The following is a 12,419-nucleotide window of genomic DNA, read 5'->3' on the forward strand; positions in this document are numbered from 1 at the left end:
TCTACTATTAAATTTTTAGACCAATTGAAATAAAATTGTGGAAGTTTAAAAAATGCTTTGAATAAAATCTCAAAAAGTCAGCGACAAAAGTCAAAATTTGAAATTTCTTAAATTGCTATCTTTTAGACATTAGTTCAAGGTAATGAACAAAACAAAAATTATGTTCAAAATAGATTCAGAATAATAGCAGGTATTGGAAAGACGTAATGAAAGGTTACAGTCCTACGTCATTTCCGGTTGGGCGAAGATGCGTCATTTTACATTTAAACAATAGCGACACGCTAAGTATAAGAGATAATGATGTCAGATAATCTGTGGTATGTGCAGTTTTGGCTGGGGAGCGTGACCAGAAGTAGACAAAAAAAAAAAAAAAATAGTCATTTCGAAAACTGCAAAAAAACCCATGTTCTATGTCCATACCAAATTTCTGACATTTAATGTCATTTTTATACACCCTCATGAAATGGGGGGCGTATATTTCCATCACCCATGTCCCTCCGTCCGTCCGTTCACAATTGCTCGTAAACACTCTACAAGGCACAATTTTTGATGGATTTTGACAAAATTTGGTGTGAGTGTTTGTAATCACCTAAGGATGAACCCTATTGAAAATCAGAAAAATCTTACATAACAAGTACAATTATCTCAATTCTGAACCGAAAAGTAAGACACTAGTAAGTCAAGCAACAGTTCTACATATTCTATTATTCTGTATAAGGTTATTTATAAATACATGTCTTACAAATAGAATACATTAGGCTATATGGTGTATATGAAATATATATCTCTACCTATTCTTTATCTGTAGATATTTGTTAAAACCTGATTTTATGAGAAGACCAGATCGTACATTTGATCCTTTTTCGGAAAGTCCTGTTGATGGAGTTATAGCAGCTCATTGTTCTGTAGAGGTTTGTAGAATTAACTTAAATATCATCATGTTTGCTGCCAGACGCACACGAGAGTCATCGGCTCAGCCATTTTGTCTCTCGTAAGCTTGATTAAACTGACAAATCTGACTCTAACCAGTTCCTCTGACGTGACATTCGGATGGGATATTGGAACTGGGTTTAACTCAACAATATACATGGATGTTAAACATTTGTTCAAAACATCGTCATACAAATGTTTGATCGTGTAGACAGTATGTATGACCATGTTCCTTGACAAATGTTTGATCTTGTTCAAATTTTTAGCTGCATGTTTCATCTTTCCAACAAAAGTTGGCAATATTTATATTAGTTATCAGTCTTTAACAAATCAACAGTTGTATAAGGGTCATGTGACTGCCTCCCCATGTGACTTTGCTTTCAGAATAGCAGCCAACATGGATAAGTGTGAACAGTGAATGCAATACATCTTATCACTGCATCTTTGCAATAAATGGTATCACCAGGCCATAACTTCATCAAGGACAATGACACATTGTCTCTTACGGAATTTGACGAAAAGTAAACATAACATATAAAAGTAAAAAACTTGATTTTATCTGCTATTTGAAGTCTATGGTATAGGTGGTTACCTTTTGCAGTCTACCAAAGCCAGATAACAGAATTGTTGCCTCGTAGAAAAAAAGATCCCAGTTACAGCCCTGATTACATTTGCTAATAATCCATGAAGGAAGATACAACCGTACATAAAATATTTCACTCAATAACACCTAATAAGACTCATGCTGACCTCTTTTCGTTTGATCAAGTCACTGACCATTGGCGAACCTTTCACGCTCATGCTTGCCTTTGTCGACGAAGAATTATCAAAGTGTTAACCAAAGCAGCACCACAATTCACACTGATTGGAGCAACTGTATTGAATTATTTCTGCCCAAAAATAATTGGTCATACATGGTAATACAGATGGTGGATCATGCACGATGATAATGGACGGTGTAGACAGAAATCCACAACAAGCTTGGGCACGGTCAAGCAAATGTATGATCGTGCATACAGGGCTTTAGAAAAGACACTTTGGTTTTGTGGACCTAATTCTGACGAATGTGAAAAAGATTATTATTGTTGGACTTTCCAAAATAATTTCGAATTTTTTCCTCACATTTTTTTTGTTTTTGTGGGACTTTCTTTTGCTATCGGAATGTCAATCCTTTTTTTTTTTTTTTCTCGATTTTTCCATTGGGCACACGAGGCTTCACAAGCTGCAACAACATTTTAACATGTGCAGATCTTCTGTAATGTCAATGTTGTTAGTAAATATGAATTGGAACTTTTTTGCAAAACCGAAAGTGTCTTAGTTCAACATGTGCAAAAAGTAGAAATCGGCTCTAAAAGTTGCTTTTTAGGTGGATATTCTTCTGGTTTTCATTTTTGGAATCTACATGTAATGACTGATATGGTAACAGTTTCAAAATTTCAGAATTGGAAAATTTGTTGCACATTTTAATAGGCTGAATTTTGCAATTTTGACCGTAAAAATAAGTGTTTTGCTTTTTGTCGGATTAATTTAATTTTTTGTGTGCAAAGATAGATAACTAAAAGTAAACAAAATGGAAAAGTCAAATTTTTCTGGTTTAAACAGGAACTCGATTTTTCCCTTGCAAATTGTCACACATCAAAATCCCACGTGTGGCTCTTGCTATATAATTATTTTTATCATAGTTATTGACTATTGACTATTTAATCTATAAGTCTCCATAGCTCTTCTATCCATTCTTGTACATTCAAAAGGTTCTTACTCTCCATGAAACAAAAAATATTTTCTTCTTGTGATCTTTTAAGAGGCTTTCATTTCTCTTTGTAAACAACCAATTTGAATATTGTCATGATTTTTTCAGTCAATGAGGATATAAATCTCATACAATTTTATTCACCTTGATATCAATATACATTTTCTTTCTAACAACCTGCTTTGTTTTCATTATTCCAAAAAAAATATTCTTTTTTTTTTCTTTGGATTGACCATGTCCGGAACAAAACGTCACACAGTCCGACATTTGTTTTACATTGTTTTTTTCTAAACTTAAGGGAGAATAGCTTTTAAAAGTCAAACGGAATGGTTTTGCAAAACTTGAAATGGAAAATAGTTTGGACAGTAAAGGAATGTGTATTTACTCCTTATGCATAGAATTTTCTGCATTGTATGTTAGAGGCAAAATGATATACATAGACCTTTTAAAAGATTCATATTTGCAAATTTTTTGCATACTTTTCTATCAAAACCATTTAGCACAGTAATAAAACGTGAAATGCAATTGATCTGAAATCTGCATGGTGTAAAACTGTCATGTATTTTCAGATGGTCTGCATCATTTACCGTTTTTGTAAAAATGGCCTTGAAATCAAAAAAAAAAAGAAAGATATTTGTGCCCACTCACTCCCTCTTAGACAAAGCATCAAACAATAGGCTTGAAGGATATATGTCATTTAATTACTTGAAACAAATGTAATAAATGACGCAAAATTGTATAAATTAGTTAATAACAAAAACAGCCTTAATAAAACTAAAAAATTAAGGATAATAACAATAACATAATGGAATTGTATTGGTTAAAATTAATCAAATGTTAAACGAGGCATTCTGATATAAGATTTGAAAGCAACACTCTTCTAACGGCCCACGAGGCGAATGGTATCGTCAGACAATCCACGTTGACAAGCAGCTGTGGCAGCTCCAATTTGAAATGAATGTAATTTAATCGAGAACAATCTAAATCCAAGAATTTTACAATATTTCCAAACTGTGAATTCAAAAACTGATAGGTAATCGGGGAGCCCCTGCAATGAGTGCTACTTTCTAAATACTTTGTTAATGGACACGGAGCACATCCAATTGACTGGCTGGCACAAGAACATTTTATAAGTAACTTTACAAGGAAATCTCAATGGCCGAAAGGTAACCATCAAGAATCAAAAACTCTATATTATCCGTCTGGACAACAAGACATTAATCCCGTCCAGAGTTAATTAGCCTATGCGAAAAAAACCTGCAAAAGCCAAAGCAAAAATGGATTGCAACAGCTGCTGATGATTGCGCAAAGACACCACTACCGGAATTGCTTCCAAAATACGGAATAAAATGTCATCCCCATAAGTTGGTCCCCTCGCCTTCCTGGCCCCACGCAACAAACTTGATATCACAAAGGATTTGGCACAATCTGAAAATCTTAACATCTCTTGTATGAAGGATATTACTGAAGCATGAGAGGCCAGAAACGAAGGTGCATACCTTGACTCAAAAAGATATGCTAGAAAATTGGAAATACTGACGAGGGAATATGAAAACTTGGGTTAGACACTTGGCAATAGTTCCTAAAACATGCAGTCAGAGCATTAGAGACCAGTGACAAAGCTGAAGAACTTAGATTATCAACAATTCCGGTGGAACCGTTTGAGGATTTGTATCGAGCCATGGTGCATGAATCCTTGCTTCCTGAAATGAGAATCGAGACAAGCAATCAGCGACAAGATTTGTCTTACCAGGATCGTGCTTGGCCCTTACGAAAATATTATAACGAAAACAGGCAACAACTAACCGTCTGACAAGAGACATTAGAATTTGACCTTTTGACGTCGCCTTATTGATAACAAATACTACTGTTGTATTATCTGACAGAAGCAGAATCTTACGGTTATGGACCCCAAAACTCCAAAGCCACAACTATTGGGAATAGTTCCAGAACATTGATTCTAAATGATTTTGTAAGACTAGGTCGTTCCCCCCAGAACCAACTTGATCCAAGCACAGGTGCATAACCTTTTGTTGATGAGGCATCTGTAAATAAGCGGAGTGTGTCTGATCCCAACCATTCAGTGCTCAGGAACGTGGAACAACCATTAAAACTATCTAAGATAGCAGCACTAGCTAAACTAATCTTATAGTAGGGTTTACTGACCACAATAGTTAAGTCGTACAGACGGCACAGGAAGGTCCGACTAGGCACTACAACTAAAGTTGCAAAATTGAGAAGTTCCAAGAGAGACTGCAACTCTTTGAGAGTAACCTTCTTGCGTGTTAAAAAACACTTGACAGCGTCACGCATTTTGACCACTTTTGCAGATGGTAAGCAGAACTCCATGGTCGAAGAATATACTTCAATGCCATAAATAGTTATCACCGTAGTAGGCCACACAGTCTTGGATGCTTTTATTGGAATGCCCAGGTATTCAGCCAGATTCAAGAAAGCCATGAGCGAGTCCAGAGTGAGAAAGAAATCATCAATCATATGACTGACATTGGCATTAAACTTTTCTTCCCTAACCCAATGCAAGGCCCCACTGAATCTCTCAACTGTCTGGCAGCTCATACTGAGGCCCATTGGCAGGCACATGTCTGCAAAAAAACAAATATCCTAACATTTCATAGTCGTCGGAATGAATGGGTAGTAAACAGTATGCATCCTGAATGTCACACTTAGCCATCAATCCACCTTTTCCTAACAGATTAATAATCTCAACAACCTGGTCAATACTATTGTAATTCACAGTAGTGTATTCCTCAGGAATACCGTCATTAATTGAATCTCTATGGGGAAAAGACAAATCATGAATAAACCGAAACACTCCTGGCTCACTTTTTGGAACTATGCCTAACGGTGAACAATGGAGATTCGGACATAGAGGACTCACAAAAGGCCCCATGATCCTACCTCTGCCAAGCTCTGCATTACGTTTTTGAAGTAAAATTGGTAAATTATCTGTACAGGACCTATGATTTTGACTTAAAGAAAAATGCCTCGTCCCTACAAATGGTATATGAAAACCCAGAGTGAAACCATCAACTAAAAACCTCGAACAATCTACTTGGCAGCACTGGAGTTCGTACTTGGGTGGGTTTGAGAACGGTTTTTCCCGAAAAGAATAACTAGTTTTTGATCTATCTGCTGGCTGAGCAGGACCTTTTCAAAGTCTCATTAGCAGGTGACACTACTTACACAGCTGCTGGAGTATTATCAAGATTAAGATCTAAAAACTTGTGATCTCTTTGACGGGCATGAGCAAACCTGCACCTGGAGCACACATGTAAAAACCGACAATGTGACCTAGTACATCCTGACTGAGAATTAAAAGCAAAGCAATAAGCAACAGCAGATCTTGGCCTTGCAGCAGCAACCGGAAGTTTGGATCTAATTGACAGTTTGATTGTCTCTTACCCAATGTTTTACTGTATAAGGTAACTGCCTTGAGCCAAAGTTCCGGATGCATACTATTCAACGAATATGACCGAGACTGCTTCAAAGTTCTAAACTGGGTGTCATAAAATATGAAAGAATTATGACCATAGCCCTTTGCCAAATCAGTAATGTGAGATTCATAAGCAAGCAAAGGAGAAATTAAATTCGGTGACCTAGTATACTAGTATATGAATAAAAATATGGAATGCCAACTAGCAAACGTTAAAGGTCTTGCCTTAGAAGTGGAACATACCTTAAAAACTGGCTCCACACCTGACTCACAAATATCCACAGACAACTCTTGAGGGTCACCCCAGGAAGCAGCAAAGCTAAATCAACAAACCTATTATCCCAAATATCTCTCTTTAACTTGTCTGAAAAATGCTGAGAAACACTTAAACCCATAAAGGAAGCTGAAGACCAATTCATTAATATATATTATTTATATGTGAAGTACCGAAAAGAGACACCTGAACTGGTTCGAGAACAGGAATAAAATCCAAATTCCCTTTCACGGAATAAAGAGGACACGCCATCCCGTCAGAATCAAAGCATGTGGAAAGGCACTGACAATGAATTGAAATGCACTCCAATGGTAAAGAGTACACGAACAGTCGCTGGCCAACACACACAGATAATGGAATAAAAACATACTTATCTTGAAAAGAAAACCATAATTAACATGGAAATAAACGTTGGGTCTTCGAAAAATGAATCTAATTTTTGTTTGATGTCAGCGGACAATCCGCTAAGTCGTCTTGCTGGGCAGTGACTGATAAAGTCAATGGTACTCAATCCCGTTCACTTAAAAGGTAAACAAACCGAAAATAGATCGCCAGAACAAAAACCATTACTTACAGTAATGTTCATTTGTGAAAAAATCTCATCAATCACAATAACTTTTGTTCTGGTCTGAAGCTCAAATAACGTTAAATAAAAGAGATTAGGTTAAGTAAATGTGGTTAAATAGGATAAAAAAGAAATTTTGTTGTATGTTAATTAGATCACGTGACAGAGCTCTTTAAAGATAAAAATTACAATTTTCAAATGGCCCTAGAACCACTTCTCAAAAGTGAATATATTTGGATAGATCTCCCTTAGGGAAACAAGTTTTGTTCAGGTCACAAGGCCACCAAACCTCAAGGTCACAAGATTTTGTCCAATACTGAATTTCAATTCGAAGAAAAATCTATCATTTCAAGATGGCAATTGATCTAATTTTTCTTGGACAAATTTTATCAATTATAATCTTTGAAAAAAACAATTCTAAAAAGAGAATTTTTTAATTTGTTCAAAACTCTGGAAGTTGAAACTGTGAAATTCAAATCTTGTAGCAATTACCCCTCAAAAATGAACAAAACAAATGGATCACAATCGTTTCAGAAATAAATCTCTAAATGCAGAACCTCTGAAAAAAGTATTTTTTACCAGTTGAGCAAAAATGCATCATTCTACATTTAAACAACAAGGAGCACATAGGTATTACAGATACCATGTCAGATCATGTGAGGCATGTACAGTTTTGGATAGGACACTCCCACCAGAATTCAAAATAAAGAAAAGATAGTCATTACAAAAACCAAGGCAATGCATTCGAATAACGCATTGCAAAAAGCCAAAAAAACGTGAGCGGAAGCCGCCATTTTGATAAGTTAAACAATTCTTAAAATTGCTGTTTAATCCTTAGTTATTATTTATTTGCATGGTATTGGTACTAATCAAGCCCTTAGACGTTTTTGAACAAAACAAGGCAACCAGATTTTCATACACCCACAGGAACTGGGGAAAGTCAATTGATGTTCAATGATATCACTTTCCCTGGTAGTTGCTAAGTAACATTCCAACAATCTTCTCATGGTAGGAATCCAATATGGTTTCATAAAATGATGATCGTCCAATAGCCTAAGCTAAGGAAGATGCAGTGGTTCCAAAGGTTTAAGACAATGTTCTAGTAAAATAGAAGACATAAATTGCAGGGATATATTTGTGCGGCCTTAATCTGTCCACTTGCATATGTACCTTAATGTCGTTACACGCCCTGTATCAGTACTGTTAAGGGAACAGTTCTATTTTTCATTTGTTTTACTATAAGGAGAAAAGAAGATAATCTACAATTATATTTTTTTCCTTGCAGGTAATATCTGGTCAGTTTCTATCTGATAAAAAGATTGGTACATATGTAGAAGTTGATATGTATGGATTACCAACAGATACTATACGTCGTGAGTTTCGCACCAGAGTTGTCCCTAATAATGGTTTGAATCCAGTCTATAATGAAGAAGCATTTGTGTTCAGAAAGGTATAATAAATTATCTATGTTTTTTCATATATATTTAGTACTTAAATGGGATTAGTCTGTTCATGTTGATGGTGGCAAATGTTGTCCTGATGTCAAAATATTTTCAAACAAGACCACTTAATCTCTATGCACTATTCTAACAGTTAAAATAATTTTTAATGTTAATTTTCAAACTATTCAATTATCTTCAAATAATTCAATTACTACATCCATGAACTTAGTTTGGTAGAATCATTTTTAAAATCTGGCCATTGAATAGTAGACAACTCTAAATAGACATAAGACAAACTATATAGTTTCTATGTCTCTGAACAAAGGTGCAAAACCCCTTCAGTTCTCGAGCTAGTGACATAATTACCATAATTCAATTACAATTTCAATTAAACATAATTTTGCAGAACATTTATTGACATCTTGCCTAGATGGCAAGTCTAAATAAACATGATTGATACGGTTACCCAGTTGTTCTGGAGATAAGTATTCCAATTGAAATAATAAGTCATAGTTTTGAAGTAGTTGAAATCAGTTAACCAATTACCAGTTGTATTTTGCAGTTAACCCGGTCTGATTTGAGATGGATTTTATATGAAAGGGATAAACTGGTAGAACTGCACATGTTTGTCTATGGGTTTTCAATATTGCACTAGGGGATTGGTATAGTGATACCACTGGCGATATGACTGTTCCAAGCTCTGAGTGCAATATTGAATTTGAAACTTGAACTGCAGCATGGAATGTGCTAAGCGAGATAGCAACAAAAATATTCAACATATGTGTAATATAGATACAATTAAAACATTTTGATTTGTTTTGTAGTATTACACATGTATGTAATATTAAATCTGCCAGAAGAATGGGAAGGATGTCAGTTGAGGTTCAGAAAATAAAATAATTCACCACTTTCTAATAGTTTGAAAATTTACATTTTGATTAGATCAAATATAGATTTACAACAGTCAAAAGATTGTGAAACCAGATTTCGCATTTTCGAAAACAGATTTTGGGCATAAATGTACAGAGGTCATAAACCTTTAATGGATTCTAATTGTACAAGAAACTCATCTTGCTCAATTATATATATATGTCAGTTACACAAGATTTCTAGTGTAGGTATCTTAATTTCAGAAATTATTCTGGCCTGGTCCAGAGTCACAGTGGATTAATTTGTCTAGTATTTGTTTTTTTCTTCTTACTTAAGATTCAGAAATGTAAACCAAAAAACTGGATTTTGTTTCCACTTGAAAACTAGACAAACATTCCAGAAACATGATGGCTATTTTTGTCAACCAACTCCACAATTGTATGTGATCAAAACTTTTCATTCAAGGTTGTTTTACCAGAATTGGCTGTGTTGCGTATTGGTGTATACGAAGAAACTGGAAAACTGATCGGTCAGAGAATTTTACCTTTAGATGGGTTACAGGCTGGTAAGTTCATTCTAGATTTGGAAAAGGCCAACATTGATATATTGTTAGCTCCCCTGTCCTCCCATAACATCATATCCTGTGGAAGTAGAAAAGGCTACAACTTTCAATACGCCTACATGAAATGTGAAGTTTCTATTTGCATCAGTGGAGGCTGCCAAACTTTGTTGTTTTATTTTGTAAATTAAGAATCCTGTATTTTTATGCAATTTTGAAAACTATTTCTTCAATATTATTAAATTTTTACAATGAAAATAGCATATGTCCAGTCAAAGATTTGTAATTTTGGGCCTTTGGGGGGAGGGAGCATCCTTTGGACCTGTCACTGATTGACAGGTTTCTGATGGATCATCACAAGTGGTTTATGATTGGTGACGGCTGTGAAACGTCTGCCATATAGATAAACATGGAAACGTTTAGTACCATGCACCAAAGCAAGTGCTTCTCATTCAATGCTTGTATATGAGATTGAGCAAACTGTTGTTATATTTGGCCTTGGTTGATCCAAAAACACAAACATCATCAGCAACAATAACAACTCCTTGAAGTCCTTCATCCATACCTTGTTGGAAAATGTCTGATAGATAGACGAAAAGGTAGACTGTGTATGCTACATTTCCTGGTAGATTGATGAATTGATAAGGAGAGTTAAGTTCCCAAAATGTTGAACTGATCTGGAAAGCATTCCTTAAGATCTGCTATTGACTATGCCCCTGTCCGTTTGCCGTCTGTCCACAATTGAACTCCTGGTCAAGTTCGAATTTGAAGATTTTTCAATGAATGGTTTTTGATTTCGGGGAAGGGAGGGTTTGATTCTCCCAAATGTACAGGCCTAGGGTGGAGCAGACACTTTATTTAGAAATTAGGATTAAGGGTCTTGATATTGGGTTTTCTTCTGTTCTTATTCTGATCTGAAATTAGAAAAAATAACTCGCCCAATGGGCGAGAAGTATAGTATCTGTTATGTGCTGATTGTTTTTAGTTTACTATGAACAATATTATCATTTAAGTTCTTATTTTTTGAATATGCAACTATCATTTTCTGCTTATAGACATGGGGGAATTTCTCTTGAAGGCTCTTATAGCGGGCATGAACTATCTTGCTTGCTCGATTGCTGGTTGTATTAAACGGGACACAATGCCTACATTATGATGAATATTTAGTCCTATAGGTCTTGCTGTATTCAATGTCTCAATCCAATGGGCTTCCCTAGATTGACGGAATTTGGTAGTTTCATCTTCGGGCAAGTCAATTTCTATACGCTCAATTGGGATTAGGGCGAGATCGTCTATTGAATGGTCGTCGAGGTTGAAATGATTAGAAACAGGCTTGCATTTCTTTAATTTGATATCTGACTTATGAGCATTAAAGCGAGTTCGTAAATTATTCTTAGTTTCTCCTACATATTGTTTGGGGCATTTCTTGCATGAAATTAAATATATTACATTCGAATGTTCACATGTTAGATGTTCCTGGATCGGGTACCTTTTGTTTGTAGAGTTGCTTACAAAATAATGAGTTTCTGATATAAAGGGACATGTTTTACATCTACTGGACAAACATGGAGCACTTCTTAAACCTGGAGGTACTTCGGCATAAAGTCTGTTTTTAGCTGCTATCTGTGCTAAGGTGGAATTTTTTATGTTTCGTAAAAATCGTTTAGAGTACCCACGCTCTTTCAGTTTTGAGAAAACAATCGTACAGGCTTGGTTGAAATCAGAAGATCTTGTACAAATTCGATGAAATCGTAAAACTTGTGACTTAATTATACCAGAAAAGGTATGTTTTGGGTGAAAGGAGCTCATGTTTATGAGTATCAGTTTCTTTGAAATACACTTTAATATCCAGTTTATTTGTTTCTGCTATGGAATCTCCCTTAAAGACTGTGTTATCGAGAAAGTCTATGCTTTTGTCACTCACGTTTGCGGTTAGTTTCATAGAAGGATGGTGGTTGTTGAGAATTTCAAAGAATTCCCAAAACTGTTCGATAGAATAAGTCCAAACCATAAAGATGTCATCCAAAAAGCGTCCGTAAAAAAGTGGGTCAAATGGACAGAGGGGCAACACCTCACGTTCCCACTCTGCCATGAAAAGGTTTGCGTACGAAGGGGCAAATCGTTTGCCCATTGCTGTCCCTGAAGTTTGTAAATATTTTTTACCATTAAATGTGAAATCGTTTCGACTAAGACAAATCTCTAAAAGCTGTAGAATTCCATCGTCGGGTCTGTTTGGATCTGGGTTTCTATTAAAAGCTTTACGAACTGCCGTTAAACCAGTAGTGTTATCGATATTGGTATACATAGAAGAAATATCGATAGAAATTAAAATAGCATTAGAGGGAACTCGAAGATTTTATATTTTATTGACAAAATCGGTTGTGTCTTTAAGGTAGGCGCGATGTTGACATGCTAGAGGTAGTAAGAAATGATCAATGTATTCTGACACTGCATATGACTCACAACCACAGTCAGATATAATCGGGCGGCCTTTAGGGATTTTATTCTAGATAAACCACTCCTTGGTTGGATTCTTATGGATTTTAGGCAAAGTGTACAAATGTCTCTCGCGACA

The 12,419-nt window shown here is 35.6% G+C and overlaps 1 protein-coding gene across 1 annotated transcript in view; it reads left to right on the top strand.

The window, feature by feature from the left end:
• The window catches only part of LOTGIDRAFT_107866 (hypothetical protein), a gene marked incomplete at both ends in the record, with an annotated part of 82,659 nt that overhangs the window by 36,816 nt on the left and 33,424 nt on the right, over positions 1–12,419 (top strand). Inside the window, 3 exons of the mRNA XM_009065557.1 lie at positions 809–911; positions 8,259–8,423; positions 9,751–9,850. Of these exons, the coding sequence (XP_009063805.1) occupies positions 809–911; positions 8,259–8,423; positions 9,751–9,850 (368 nt within the window). The remainder of the gene's footprint in view (positions 1–808; positions 912–8,258; positions 8,424–9,750; positions 9,851–12,419) is intronic.

The sequence above is a fragment of the Lottia gigantea genome, assembly GCF_000327385.1.
Source record: "Lottia gigantea unplaced genomic scaffold LOTGIsca_7, whole genome shotgun sequence".
Taxonomy (NCBI): Eukaryota; Metazoa; Mollusca; class Gastropoda; family Lottiidae; genus Lottia; species Lottia gigantea.